This window comes from Mixophyes fleayi, chromosome 4, assembly GCF_038048845.1.
Source record: "Mixophyes fleayi isolate aMixFle1 chromosome 4, aMixFle1.hap1, whole genome shotgun sequence".
Lineage (NCBI taxonomy): Eukaryota > Metazoa > Chordata > Amphibia > Anura > Limnodynastidae > Mixophyes > Mixophyes fleayi.
In genome coordinates, this window is record NC_134405.1 from 319,789,420 (window position 1) to 319,805,699 (window position 16,280).

Consider the following 16,280-nt stretch of genomic DNA (forward strand, 5'->3'; position numbering starts at 1 on the left):
AACCCCCCTCCAAGCCTGGGGCACTGTATAATTGAGGTGGCTGGACCCTGCTCCCGCTGCATACAGCTCTGCTTGAAAGGGGAGAGCTGCGTGACCCTAACAGTAGTGCACACAGCATTGCCCATGTATATTATGGGGATAGGAAGAGTTGGAGAGCAGCCAAGCACTGTCTAAAATTATAGCCCCGCCCCCATGCATGCTGGTCACGCCCACTGGTGGTGTGGTGTTGAAACCTCCCTCTACAAATCCTGCATTTGCCCCTGGGTCTCCTACTATGGGACTGTCCTGGGGAGCAAAAGCCCCCCTGACCCCCAGCCCAGCCAGCCCCTGACAGCCGCCCCATCTGGCTCTCTACCATATTTTGGATCATCTCATCCTTGAAATCCTCCTAGTGATGTCACACGCACCCCTTGCTAATAGGCCCCACTCCCAAGTGGTCATATTGTGAGAGGCTTATTCACCATTTTATTAAATTGCAAGCAGACTTCTAAAGGAGATGAAGGGATTCTTGGGGGGAGGAAACAATGGAACTGTACTGTAAATGGTGAACTCTGTAGACAGACTTTCAAGTCCCCTTAAAGAAACTTGGTAAAGTCCAATAAGAAGGATATTTATGTATATTGATACCTTTTTTTATTTTTTATATTTACATTAGACCAATACAAAATTCAAATTAAAGATATGGTTAGAATCGCTTTAAACTATATTTGAAGGTAGAAAATAGAACATAATGGCAATTTATTTCATTTTTCGTTTGTTGGTTGCTACACTTATCGCTTTGTTTCCAGAGATACATTCCGGCCGTGAGGATTGATTGATGTGTGCATTTTAATCATTTTCGGCCCCGGAGCCTCTTTGAATGCACAGAATGTAATCTAATTCTGTCCGATCACAAGTGTTTGTACCATTGGAAATCTATAACTGGAAAAATAACTCTGAATTTCTCCTGTGAAAGCAAAAATCTGTCTCCAGGTAGAAAAATGTTTTTGCATCTTCAGGTTGTATTGATCTATGAAATGGTCGGGCTGAATTATAACTCTCTGAAATAGAAGTTTTTCTGATGAGCAAACATTGTACCTTGGGTTTTTTTCCTTTTGCTTCTCCTGATTACATGATGCCAGATTTTTTAGGGAGTCCATCACAAGTCACTGACTGGGATTAAATTCTAAAGCATACTGGATGCTCCTCAAACGCAACTTAAGAATTGGTGTTTTGCACATAGCAACCAATCCGATGTTTTACTTTCATCTTCTAATCTGCATTAGAAAATGACCGCTTGATTCTGATTGGTTGCTAAGTCACCAGTAGAATGGTGCGCACAAATCTCCTCTGCTTTGTTTTAAAAGGTATTTCCTGGTAATGGCAAACAAGTATTTAAAATTTCTGACTGCAGGAACATTGTAATTTTGAAGTCTATAAATGGTGCATCAAATTCTATGTTAATCGAGCAAAGAACATTGCAGTTCAAATTCATAATGGGGAATTCAATTAACGGTGATGGGGTGAGCGGACATCGCCGGAAATTAAGCTAGAAAACTCTGCTCGTTTTTCCTCGCACCTCTATGGAGCTTGGGGAAAAATGAGCAGAGATTTATGACAATTTTACGCCGCAGACGTTCTGGAGACACTTCGCAGCTAATTGAATTCCCCCCAATAATGTTAATTGCTGATATGCAGAAAAGCTAGGTTCCCAATGCAAAATATTGTTCATCTATCTATTGTACTGAGCATACGAGAAGACAGAGTGTCAAAGCTGCATTTAACCAGTTATCTCAACACCTCCTTGTCCACACACTTATTTTTGGGAGCCTGACCTATAGAAACTATATGAAATTCCCTCAATCCTTAGAAATCCTCGATATTTCCTTTCTCCTATTCTAAATGAAGCTAGCATAATGTTCTCCAGTTATATTAACCTGTAAAAATACTTTTTAACAAATAGATCTGATTTTGCTGAATAGCATAGATGTGTACTACCTAATTTGACCACTGTTCAGTTGGTGTCGATTATTATTATTACCATTTATTTATATAGCACCACTAATTCCGCAGCGCTGTACAGAGAACTCACTCACATCAGTCCCTGCCCCATTGGGGCTTACTGTCTAAATTCCCTTACACTTAGACAGAGAGAGAGACTAGGGTCAATTTGATAGCAGCCAATTAACCTACCAGTATGTTCCTGGAGTGTGGGAGGAAACCGGAGCACCCGGAGGAAACCAACGCAAACACAGGGAGAACATACAAACTCCACACAGATAAGGCCATGTCGATGGGTTATGTTTGGTTTTATTCCAGTATTTCTGCACAATATAACCACTGCCGACATGTGTTCCTATACATTTCTCAATTGATAACTTAGAAATAGTCTATTGTTCCGTAATATTTCTGGTATCCAACATATTGTCATGTCTGTCTTGTGCAGCTCTACCCACGAAAAGAAGAGCAGAACCAACCTGGTTATGAAGCAGGGGAGGTTCTATCTGAAGCACAATACGTTGTCTGAGGACATTCCTATTGCCATTATATTCAAGGTCAGTACAGTGCTGTAAGCCATGTTACTATATGTCCATTTTGCTGCCTTTTATGATAGGGATAAAATGAATTTATTTTGTTGACTACACGTGATTGTGTTGAGAAACATTGAAGAAAAACCAGAATGATTTGACAGTAGTTTATTTAGTATGGTTAAAGTGGCCACGTAGTACCTTTTTTATTGTAAAACTTACTATGGAAGTAATTTTAAAGCTGACCCATCCCCTAGTTGGGCTCCTGGCTGCATGTAGCTGTTCAATGTTGTATTACAGAACCAGCAAATCCATTTAGTTCGCAAACTTTAAATGGCGGGGGAGGGGCGGGGCAGTCACAAACCGCGATCCAGAGATTGCAGCTTGTAACTGGTTCTCCCGCTCTCCTGTCGTTTTAATATGCAGCTACTTGTTCTAATTCTCTGGCTAGGGAGGGGCGCCTTAAAAATCTTTTCTGTTGGTGAATAATGCAGCTTTAAAAGACTTATACAACACAGAGTGGTCTAATATGGATATGCATTTTGTAAGCTGTTCAAATATATCTGCTGTGGTACACACACATCTAATATTCCTGCTCCCCTGTGGTGGAGACTGCCTGTACTGGATGCGTTGATCCCTATGGTAAATGCTACCACATTCTGCACTATGAATAGAACGTGGTACGTTCATGGTGCAAGAGAAATTCTCATTCTGTAGTGACATTGAGTTTGCCATAGAGATCAGTCAATGTCATTGGTTACATCCATCCAGTTGCGTTCAATACCTGGTGAACACAGTCGGATGGAGCGGGCTCTGGGCACAGAAGGCAATGTGCCCGTACCTTAGACGTCCTCACACCAAACAGAACATAAAAGGCTTGGCCACTTTAGGATAAGTCTCCTCCTTTCAGTAGCAGGGCCATCCCAACTAAATGAGGGCACAGTTCCTCCAGCGTCGTTGTACTACCCTAACATTTAAGGTCACTTGTAAACCATTAAATTGCAGAAACATAGCAAGTTTCATTGTAGCAGTCTAGCGTCCGAGTACTATACAGTAATGTAATCCAGCTACACTGTAGTATTATCCCCATACTCAAAAAATATATTTCTCTTTCATCCAGTCTGGGGGACACTGCTTACCATGGGGTTGTGGAGGGATCTTGGGGAGTTGGCACAGATTTGTTCTCTACTGAGTTTTGTAATATATATTGTATGATTCCAGTGATTGGGGAAAATTCAGCTGCTTTTCTCACTTGGGGGGGTTAAAGTTATACAAAACTTGTAAAACATTAGAAAAGATTCAGCGTCTTTCAGATATATCTCTGTCCCTTTGTTACATTCTCCCCACGCTGATTCTGCAAAGAGCACAACTTTACATGCAGTCTGCCTCTCTTAATGGCTGGTCGGCTGCATATATTATATCCACACTTGTTTTCAAAAAAATTTTACTCTTATGTAGAGTGACTATGCTTGGAAATAAATTAAGTAAAGGGGAAGAGATGTTTGGTCTTGGTGTGACCAGTGACCCCAAGTTTGATAGAATTTGGGGATTGGGGACGTCTACCTTTATAATTTCAGCTAGGCAACCTTAATAGGTGCCATTATGTAAATAAGGAATAAATGATATGTAGATTATGGAATCTCTATATATGAACTATATATAATGGTGCAATAACAATATTCATGAAACAGGAGTAGGAGTGGACTTTGGAACTTTTATTCACTTTAATTTCACTATGTTATCATCCTGGAAAAAAACTGATGTGTGCAAAAACAATCAGCACCCGATGTAAAGTGACTGGCCCTTTAAGACACCAACCTCCCCATCAGAGTGACCCACCATGGATTACTCAAAAGATAAGGAGCCTCTATAAAAAGGATGACTCTACACCCCAAATGCATTCTTCCCTGACGAAGCCGTATCTCGGCGAAACGCGTAGGAAACGGACACTATTGCATTAACAAACGGAACTTCTATCCCGCTGTGCTCGCGAGAACGGTCCTACAAACGGAAACCCGACACTGCGAAGTGCGCATGCGCGAAGAAGACGACGCGGCCCCGTCCATTCCTTTGGATTATAGAGTCATCCAAGACACGAAACAACTGCCAAGGATTGGCACCTTTGTGCAAAATCAACTACCGGGTAAGCGATCCTTCGGGCACACCTTATTGAGAGACCATTGTGCCTCCAATTACCAGACTGCTTTTTGACAATAAGAGGCCATCGGTCTTGTACTCTGTCCTCACTATTAGAGTGATTATTTTATTCAAGACAGCTCATAGATGTATGAGTAAGAACGGGGCACCTATTCTCACATACACCGCTCGGGTCTGGCGGCAATCAACTACTATGGATTGCAAATAAGTGATTCGCCACCTCATTATCCCCGGAGGGCTTGATCCATATGGATATATGTGTCATATTGCTACAGCTGTACACCTTGTGAGGAACTGGAACGGGACATTGTGCATTCTTTCAATGAACAAATTATCATTTGAGTATTGGCCACAAGCAGCTTGTGTTTAGTCTGTATATTATTGTATCATGAATTGAGATGCACAGTGACTATACCTTTATATATGAGCGTACCCTTACAACACTGGATATTTGTATGTAAGTGTGTAACGATATCAATGATTGTATCAGTGCACTGATTTTATATGCTGTTCAACTGTAATGAGAATAAATCTGTGTTTACAGTATATTATCTGGCGCCTTTGGGATTATCTATTTCAAACTTATACCATGGAGGGATGAAGCCCACCCCTTTGTTTTACACACCCTATAGGCAGCCTATCTACATTTACGTATAGGAAGCGCGGAATCCACCACCTTTTTCACTTTACGGCTGCAGCCGTATGTCTGAAATAAGAGGCCTGCGGGTTTGCTATAAGACCAGAGAGGCCGCCAGTACCTCCAAGCAGTTTATAAAGTGCAACTTGCGACTGCGCGGGGGTCATTTCCACTAATATATTTAGAGTTTGTGGGAGACAGAAATAGAGCTTTGTTAAAATATCCACTTTCAGACATTTAAATGTGTTGAATGATGAAAGGTTCCTGTTATAAGTGAAGTACAAATTAATTCATTAGAGAGCAATCGAACAGTTGCATAAGGCTTAGGTTCCTACCCAGAGCCTACTATGCTGGGGTTATAAATTTACAAAGAAATATTGGCATTCAGAAACTTTAGCCTACATTGTAAAATTAGAATTATACAGTATGTGATAAAATTAGCTTATATAGTAAATACAAAGAAGTGTTCTTAAAAGAAAACAAAACAAAAAAAACCTAATCGGATATATAGAGAACAAAAGTACCTGTGTATTGTCTAATGCTCTCATATTGTAGGCACTTGACAACATATATTGTATTGGTAACACTTCTGTTCTGTTGAGAACCAAGGACAAACTACTGTATTATGTCCATTTTGGCCATTATTTAAAATGCATTAACGCAATTATGTTAAAACTAAGACCAGGTTTAGGTAACCCATGTCTCTGGGTGTGTTGAAGAACTGGAAGTCCCAGCATGCCCTGGCGGCTTCTTCTGGCACTTCTATATTCCGTTTCAGCTGGAGATCCACTGGTTGCTTTCGACTGCTGTAGACCATTGAAGGAAGCTGTTGTAAATTGCCTGGAGTTTACCGTTGTTCACCACTAGAGGGCAACATTACCTATATATCTTTATATAGCGTTCTTTTTAATTCAACAATATTTTATTGTGTAAAAACAGCATATTTACCATGTCAGATGCTTAAAACAGGACAATAATGTATAATAAACTGCTTTAATTTCTGTGGCTGGGCAGAGGGTGTTTCAGTAGAGCTTGGGAGCAAGGAACAGGCTTGTAACCTGGTAAGAACAATTGGCATTTTTTACCAGCAGTGAGAGGTTTGCACATTGGGAAGTTTTCCATGAGTAGACCCAGGCAGACTGACTGTCGGGCAAGGGTACAGATAAGATGTTAAGCTGCGGGTGAATAGCAGGGTAGTTTAATCCGTAATTGGTTGCAGGAGCCCACTCTCCATGCACCCGTCATGGAGGCGAGCTTCCTTTTTTTTTTTTTTTTTTTTTTTTTTTTTTTTTTTTTATTTAATGTGTGTCGACTAATTGTGCACACTATCATAGAATCTGGTATTCACCTCCTTTATAGGAGGTTTTTAAATACTGATTCCCCCCCCCCTCCCCCACGCACACACTTTTAAACAGTTTGTTTTGTAGGACTAAGATATGGGGTAAATAACCATGTTATCTCATGGAGTGCACATTTTGTATAGGTGTGGTGCTATTTAACAGATATAATACACTACAACTCACTTCTTTTACACTTTTTAAATGTACAGTTAAAACAAGCCATGGACAGACATGCTATAAAAGAATAAGATCTGATGAAGGTGGTTAAGCTCTTTGTGCGCCTTCTGTAAGCCCACATTGGGTCACGTAAAGTATATCGGAGCATAGCTGGATTGTTGAATAGTAAAATGCAGAGCTATAAATTGCTAAATGAGCGTGTTGTACAAGGTCTTTTGGCCTTGGTTCTATAGAACGGAAATGACGCTCTGTCGCCCTTCCAAATAATCACAGGGTAGGTTACAGCAGAGTGTCAGGAATCGGTCCAATAGTGACACCTAGTGGCTAGCTGCTGGTGCTGCCGTAGCAAAGAGTAGCAACAGATTTTAACTTTAATTCTTTTAATCATTACAATGAATTGTTATCTTGTGTTCATTTTAAAATATGTACAAAGCTGGAGATTGGCTTACATAGTAGGAACAAGTGTTTAATGAAAATAAATCAATTATGATTGTTGTATTGCCACAAATTGCACCTCCCCTGGCACCGTTTATAGCCAGTAGTGTTTTTGTCTTTAGTGATGTGTCCATACTGCCCTTTTCTTCTCCTTTTCTGATGCTGAATCTGGTTATTTGGGGATGAACAGCAAGTTTGAAAGCCTCCCACAGGCCAACCTGTGGCTCTCCAGGTGTTGTTGTTGTTATTATTATTATTATCGCCGCACACAGTACAAACAGTAGACCATACAGGGCAAAACAGTACAGAACATTAAACATAAAATACCAATACTTCGTAAACTCCGGGCAGGCAAATACAGTAGAGACGGAGTGGAAGAACAGGTGTGGAGACAGGAGGAAAGAGGGCCCTGCTCATACAAGCTTACATCCTAAGGGAGGGTGGACAGAATCAGGCACAGAAGGGAGCCAGTGAGGCAAAGGTGTTGGGAAACTACAAGCCCCAGCATGCATTGTTACTAGATAGACAGCTGATAGCTGTCAAGACATGCTGGGAATTGTAGTTTCACAACACCTGGAGAGCTACAGGTTGGTCAGACTTGCTCTATAGGATTAAATTCAAAACTTTGACTGGACCAATGTAGGTTGTTCATTTTCTTCATCGTCGGCCCCTCCAGTGTTGCCCTAGTGCTTTCTCCCCAGTTTGAGTTTTTTTGGCAGAGGGTAGGAGGTTTTGTCTCTAATGTTCACCATTTACCTTCCCATCGATCCTAACAAGATTCATACCCCAATGTAAATGTCAGTATAGATAAGCACAGTTGCTGAAAAGCATTCTGCTAACATGCAGCCAGGGTGTTAGCTGGCTGGGGTGTGGTGTCTGATTTGCACCCTACATACCTCGAAGCACTCCGGCCAAAATATCCCACTTTAGTCTCATCCGAGCACAGGACTTTGTACCACACTTCTGCGGTATCTTCTAGGTGACATATTGCAAACTGTTTTTGAAGGCAAGGGTCCTTGTGGCCCTCCCACAAATGCCCCTTTTGCGGAATGCTTTGCAGATTGTTAACCCATTCATCATCATCATTTATTTATATAGCGCCATTGATTCCGCAGCGCTGTACAGGGAACTCGCTCACATCAGTCCCTGCCCCATTGGAGCTTACAGTCTAAATTGCCTAAAATACAGAGAGAGAGAGAGACAGACAGACTAGGGTCAATTTTGATAGCAGCCAATTAACCTACTAGTATGTGTTTGGAGTGTGGGAGGAAACCGGAGCACCCGGAGGAAACCCACGCAAACACAGGGAGAACATACAAACTCCTCACAGATAAGGCCATGAACGGGAATTGAACTCATGACTCCCAAGTGCTAACCACTGAGCCACCTTGCTGCCCTAACCACATTTTCTTCCATCATAGTCACGGACTTCTCTAGCTCGTTCAGTGTCACACAGCAGTTTCTCTGATAAGCGCCCCCCTCGTCCGGCAACCAAGGTTTTAGAGCCCAATCTAAACAGTATGGCTATAGTTTCATACATCTTCTGCTCATGTACAGTGGACCGTACTGAGCTCTGACAGATGGTCAATGTCTTTATATTTGTGTTGTTCCCCTCCCCAGATTTGTGCCTGTCTGTAATTGTATATCTGACATATTTGGAATACTATTTTATCTTCATTTCGAATATTTTGTTTTGGGAAGTATATATCCTGCTCTAGGACCTCACAGAGAGAGAATGGTATTTATATTTATAATAGAATTCACAAATGAACTTGCTTTTGAAGTGGCTTAGTGGTTAGCACTTCTGCCTCACAGCCCTGGGGTCATGAGTTTGTTTCCCAACTATGGCCTTATCTGTGTGGTGTTTGAATGTTCTCCCCGCGTTTGCATGGGTTTCCTCCAGGTGCTCTGGTTTCCTCCAATAATCCAAAAAACATACTGGTAAGTTAATTGGCTGCTATCAAATTGACCCTAGTGTGTGTGTGTGTGTGTGTGTGTGTGTTAGGGAATTTAGACTGTAAGCCCCTATGGGGCAGGGACTGATGTGAATAAGTTCTCTGTACAGCGCTGCGGAATTAGGGGCGCTATATAAATAAATGATATAGTGCACCTGTACAAATCTGAACTTAAATTTACAAGGAGTATGAATACAGAACGACATTATTTATGTTTTTTATTCTTAATGATTTCTATAAAGGAATATTAGTTTAGCTATCTTGTGGTACTCCAAACATTGTGGGCAGCACGGTGGCTTAGTGGTTAGCACTTCTGCCTTACAGCACTGGGGTCACGAGTTCAATTCCCGACCATGGCCTTATCTGTGTGGAGTTTGTATGTTCTCCCCGTGTTTGCGTGGGTTTCCTCCGGGTGCTCCGGTTTCCTCCCACACTCCAAAAACATACTGGTAGGTTAATTGGCTGCTATCAAAATTGACCCTAGTCTATCTCTCTCTGTCACTATCTCTATCTCTATCTCTATCTCTATCTCGTAATCAATATATAATATAGATGACCTGTTTTTAAATATGTTATATATTATATATATATATATATATATAGGGCAAAGATGTTGCTAAAAATAGAATAGAATTTTAACATCGAGGCCCACCTTGTTTTATCTTAACTTGCAAAATGGGACCTTGGTTTGATTCCATTGCTCCGTAAAAGTTTTAGTAACCAGATCTGGCTGAATTATATAATTGCGCCTTTTGATATTTTTAATAAATAACATTTATTAGTATAGGCAATTTGAACGCAGATGGTATAAACCCAATGTAAATAGTGATAGTGACTGCTTCAAATTATTGCATTTAATCTTGTGACACATATTGCATAATAGAATTGCATATAGGTCTGTGTTGCTGCTTGTTTTTTTGATTAGTGGTCACATTTTAAGACTTAATTTAAGACTTAAACTACAATTTATAACACGTAAAATAGAGTGTACTTAATAACTGAAAGTGCTTTCATTAATGGTCAGGGAATCTGGTACTAATAGTGGCGTTGCATTATACTGACTTACCTGATGCTGCTTCTACGCTGCCAAATGTATAGTGTGAGTAAAAGGTTACCGTTCTGGACAACCCATGTAAAACATTGCATGGTACCTGTGATTCCTCCAAGTGTCATTTACACTGTGTTCTACACTTCACATTATACGGCAGAGGACCACCATTCCAAGAGTAGGGCGGACGTTGCAAATCTTGTAACAGTGACAGATGTCCTTTAAATACAATCTTAAAATGACCACCCAAGCATCAATATTTATATACAAGTTAACCTGTGCATGATACTCATGCATTCTAGTCAAATCAAGCTACTTAAGGTGTTAAAAAGGTTCTTGTCATGCATTTGGGCCTAGCCCAGGCCTCCTCAGGGGAAGAGCGTTACTTCCCGACGCAAGCGCCCTTTTTTAACGTGGTTTTGTCCACATGTCACCACCTCATCATTTTTCTCCATCACCTCATCCTTCATCTTCATCGCCACTTCCTTCATCAAGCTACTTAAGGTGTTAAAAACTCCCCACTGTCACCCCCGGCAACCACCAACCACTCCCAACTGTCACTTCTCCTTCAAGAAATATATAGATCAGTGTATAACTCTGCCCAGCAGGTGGCGCTGCAGCTTGGTTTTTTTTTTCCACACACACCACTAGGCATTTATATAGTAGATTGTTTGTTTCTGAGTAGACAATTGCAATCGTGGCACTCGTTATACAATGTGACTGTTTAGAAAGACTATTGGACTTTTCTCCACCTTCCCATTTGCATTTACTGTAATACATATAAAAAAAACTAAATTGCCAAAATATTTACCAATAGGCTGGCATTAACTACAGGTAAGTTTTATACTGTTTTAACAGCAAGATAGGAATTTGTTCTGACGGTTGCATCTTAATTTTGTTGATGACACTTTTCATCATGTGAATGCAACCCTAGAAAAATGACAAACACTGATGGGTTATGTATACTAAGGGCTAAATTTACTAAAGATTCTAAAAAGGAAAATTGGTGGTGTTGCCCATAGCAACCAATCATTTAGTGTGTTCTAGAAAATGATAGCTAGAATCTGATTTGGTTGCTGTGGGCAGCACCTGCGCTTTTCCATTTTGGAAGCTTTAGTAAATCTACCCAAAATATTAGACTACTCCAGGAAAGGCCTCGGTGTAAGGTGAGCAGGAGGCCTGCTTTAGTGTTATAGCTGTACGTGCTTCCTACACTTTGATACCAGCTTAAAATAATTTCTTCTGATGCTGCCCTCTTGTGAGCGCTCAGTGCCATGTTATAAAGAGATCACCGGCACTGATCTTCCATAAACATATATGAGCACGGCTGCCCTCTGCTGCACGTTACTCATTGTTTAGACACACGCTTGCTTCGGAATTCTCAGGAATGTCACGGAACTCTTTAGACTTGCATTGTATTCTGCTGTTAAAGTAAGCACTGCAGTGATTTTATTTGGTGAGATTCCTTTACAAATGGCGGTGATCAGTAAAACACACTTGCCAACTTTTTCTCGTTGGCTTCAGGGAGATCCTGGGGGAGGTGGGCGTGCGAGGGCGGGGCTTGACGAATCGCATCATTTTGGCCCTGCTCCCTAACTGATTGTCACAATTTTGGCCAATTACAGCAGGGGGTGGGGCTAAGATGACGCGATATATGCATCATTAAGACCCCGCCCCCCCCTCCACTTATCTATTGCGGGGACGAGAATTGGGAGGTTGCCCTGCTCTCCTGGGAGGTCTCCCAGAAATGTGGGAGAGTCTCGGATATTCCGGGAGAGTAGGCATCTGTGCGTTAAAGAAAAGCAGCTAATGAATCTCTAGAGACTGAAGTGTCTTTTACATTTCTGTCTCCATTACTGAAGTCATGTTGTCTTACCTGTCAGTCTTTGATTAAATCTTGGTCTCCATGAAAATGGCCACCTCCATAGGCATCAATACATGGACATAGGACACAATTTCTGAACTGTGTCATCATGCCACAGATGGTGAAGCCAACCACGTCTTGTACTGGCTCAGCATCAGGGAGAATGCCAGACTCTTCAGGGAGTGAGGGAGATCACCCCTATTTCAGGGAGTCTCCCTGACATTCAGGGAGAGTTGGCAAGTATGCAGTAAAACAACATGTCGAGTAATGAGTGAGAATGCGGCTGCTTACTGTTTGCATCGCAGAGAAACTTGACAAGTCCTTGAGCCGAGGTGAGAACGTATGATAATAACTGAAGCTTACAGCAACAAAACAGCGCAAATTGTGAGGATTTATCAAAATTGATTCCATACAGCATAAATATACACTGTGCACAATTTCGGTGATTGTGCCCTTTCAAATGTTCTATTTTATCTTTTTAAGTAGATAGTAAAAAAAATGGTGCCAGTTGACATATATGTAAATTTTATAAATATACTTTTGTCTTCTAAGTACAGAATAGTATGTGCTACCAAGTTGCACTCCAGTAAGCAGAAATGAATTGGAACTTGAAGTTCTATATTAAACCTTAAATGTTGTCGCTATTTTATTTGTACGTCGCAATGTTTCAAACGTTGACGCAACTGGCCCTTTAAATGGTGAAAATTGCCAGTAATACTTAGGGTATGTAAGTGTTTTTTATCCATGCAAGACGTGAAAAGGATTGTGTGCTTTAAGTGGTACGTCTTACAGCGTCGAGTAGGATAATTTAAAACACTTGCTGTTTTTAGCGGTGGGAGATGGCAGAGGACTTGGCATAAAACATGACCCCTCACCTTGAAACACGTGTTGAAATCAGCCAAGCACGCTGGCCGCTTGCTGTGTATACCACCATGTCAAATGAATAAATATGTATAAAATAAGGTGTCTGTAGACATCTGCCCGAGTAACTGAGTCTACTTGAAACGATCTTTACAGCGTAATCACGTTTCTCAACAACAAACAAATTCCCAAACAAATTGAGTAAAGATGTCGTCCAGATTCCTAGGAGTTTATTTTACTACCAAATTGTGTTTTCATGCCATTGTGTTTAACCTCGAAACACTAAAATTCATATCAAATCACTTTTAATGGCTCGCTCAGGTTGGCCTATTGTACGATCCACTTTGCCAGATGGCTCGGTGTTACACATAAGTCAAATCACTGCCTGAGAGTAATTCTGCCAAACGGCTGGGCATTAGCATAGGCAAATGTCAGAGAGGGAGCACAAAGCCGATGGTATGTGTGCTTTTTTGTCTTCTGCAGGCCATGGGCGTGGAAAGTGACCAAGAAATCGTACAAATGATTGGGACGGAGGAGCACGTGATAGCGGCTTTTGGGCCAAGCTTGGAAGAGTGCCAGAAAGCACAGATTTTCACCCAGATGCAGGTGTGTTGTGTTTTGTTGTTTGTGTGATTTTTCTTTTTTTTATGTGATCATTATAAATACCAGAACTTCGGGAGAGAAAGACCATTATCATGCCAAACGCCCACATTCTTTAGTCTCTTGGAAAATCCCCTTCAGAACAATGAATACTTACATATTTTTTCAAAAACTGTTATACTTGTAGGTATGCCGTCCGTAGCACAAAGCCTAACTCTAGACAGAGGGAGCCTCAATTACGACGCTTTTATGCTGCGCTTAACACAAAATAAAGTTTTTATTGTTGAGATTTTTTTTCCTCCTTTTGAAGTGACCGGGTTGACGGGCTAGAACCAGCATGGCGCAGGTGGTTTCACTTACTGTAACAATCCAAATCCTCCTTTATGCTGCGTTGGCACTGTGCCTCAGTACTGTACAGGGATCAGGCAACAGCAGCTAGTAGTATAAGGGAAAAACTAAGCTGAGAGATACAGTTTGTATATTAACGTCAGTGTGTATATAGATGTGTGAATTATGTGGGTGTTTTATTAGACTCAAGTCTCCGTTACCCTAGTACCTCACTGTGGGTCCCTCTAGGGAGAATGTGATCGGTGTGGTAGGGTCCACGGTGTCCTCTGATGGTCAGCAGAATATGACTGTCGGCACATGGTATTCTTCTAGAAGGGCTCCCTCTATAACTGCTGTGTGATATCAAGGAAGCCTGCACAGGAGAGGGCAGTGTATTATGGAGAGTGTGCCCTTTTAATTGCCCCTTCTGTGTCAGTGGATGACAGAGGAACCCCTGTTTTGGTTTTTGTTTGACTGTTGTTGGGGTTTTTTTTTGGGGGTGGGGGGGTTGTTTTTTGCTTCTTAGATAGTACATAACACACGTCGTAGAAAGCAATAAAAAGCCTTCATAGTAAGCATATACAATGTTTAGAATTTACTGACAGGTTCTCTTTAAACCTTATTATACAACATGTGAGCATCCTCCCCATACAGCATAGTTGCTGGAAAGCTAGATTAACGGACCACGGTTTATTTTTTGTAACTTTGGTTTCCTCTAATTCTTCTATGAATTTAAAGCAAAGAAAAATTAGTTATGTGGGTTCTATTTGGTTGTTTGTAAGATTGACTTGGGGCAGAGCTTCTATTGCCCATGTATAAACGAGCTTGTGGGTAGGACGAGGCCAGGCCAGTTGAAACTACAAGTCCCAGCATGCTTTGCCAGGCGATAACTGTCAGGGTATGCTGGGACTTGTAGTTTCACAACATCTGGAGAGCCACTGGCCTGGACTAGGCCAACATGTATCGAATATTTTTATTAGGTTTTATAGCAAAATTCGGATTCTGCATCATGTTGCATTTTAACCATATTTCTTCAACATATTCATATTGCGCAGTGCACCCGTTTTCATTATCCCCCATTATTTCTGACATGGAAATTGCCTAACCTTCCTTGGTAAGAATAGATCTACATTGTAAGTTAAAAAAGATCTCAATGTGGATATTTCTTAGGGGACTATTTGTACGTCAAGCTGCTCCTCACTCAAGTAGCAGAAGAGCGGAGGTCTAACACCCAGACCATTACGGATTTGTTATGGATTCCTTTAATGGTTCATTATTCCTGTTGCTGGAATTCGGAAGCTTGCGACATTTTTGTGCGCTAGTGGCTCTGATTGGTCGCTGTCAGAGTTGTCCAACCAGATGGGGGAGATTAATATAAACATATTTATGTCGTCATTCTACTAGTATTATTTACAAGACCGCTATCTCTTCCTATGGTCTGCTGGTCTACAGAGATGTTGGTTAATGACTAATTCTTTTTAATTTTTTTTTATTCTCATTTTTTATTACAGGCTTTAAAGTATATTGGTAATAAAGTGAGGAGACAGCGGATGTGGGGAGGTGGGCCTAAGAAGTCCAGAGTGGATGAAGCCCGCGAGCTGCTTGCGTCGACCATCCTTACTCATGTACCGGTAAGTTGCATGTCTCGCGGGAATAAGGGATTGTACGTGATACTCCTGTTGTGTGATCTCTGTGACAGGTTGATAAGCTCTGGGCCAGGCTTACCCGACTCTCTGATCTTCAGAGAGTATGTGCTGAGATCTAGCACTATAGAGAGCGGCAGAATTAGGAATGGTCTGGAAGTTGTGGGGAGAGTGAGGTTGGGGGAACTGCAGTGATCGGGCAAGCTGCAAGTGGTGATAATGGGAGATGGTAAGGGGACTGCAATTAGTTAATGATCTAATGTTAAAATACATGTGTTTACATCTCTCGTCTTATAATACTGTGGAAAGTAATACATACTGAATCACCCTGTGTTGAAATTGCAGACATCCAGCACTACACATTTAAGCTCCATTTATTTGGACAGCTTTAGTGCGGCCTGTGCTCCTATACAGTGAAAGGCTGCAGTGTCTGGACGCCAGTCCCTGCGTTATAATAGAGGTGACGCACAGCTCCCATGTGGAGACATTCACAGTACAATGTAGTTTATGTATGTTAAGAAATTCACCCTGTTCGTCCTTCCGTGTCCACAACAGGTAAAGGAAACAATTCCCACTTAGTTTGCTAATTTGATTCTCAATATTCTAATCACGAGAACACGTCCTGGTTATAGAATGAATGAGGATGAGTTTTGGATATCTCTGTTTGTACGTCTACATTTTCAGTGCTATTGATTGTTTAAACGTTAGATTCTTTTTAAATGTTCTGGA

The 16,280-nt window shown here is 41.2% G+C and overlaps 1 protein-coding gene across 2 annotated transcripts in view; it reads left to right on the plus strand.

Moving 5' to 3' along the window:
- Positions 1-16,280, plus strand: part of POLR3B (RNA polymerase III subunit B) — a 94,590-nt gene that overhangs the window by 13,090 nt on the left and 65,220 nt on the right. For both annotated transcript variants that reach the window (XM_075210182.1, XM_075210181.1), the window contains exons 9-11: positions 2,426-2,534; positions 13,465-13,587; positions 15,420-15,539. In XM_075210182.1, coding sequence (XP_075066283.1) covers positions 2,426-2,534; positions 13,465-13,587; positions 15,420-15,539 — 352 coding nt within the window. The remainder of the gene's footprint in view (positions 1-2,425; positions 2,535-13,464; positions 13,588-15,419; positions 15,540-16,280) is intronic.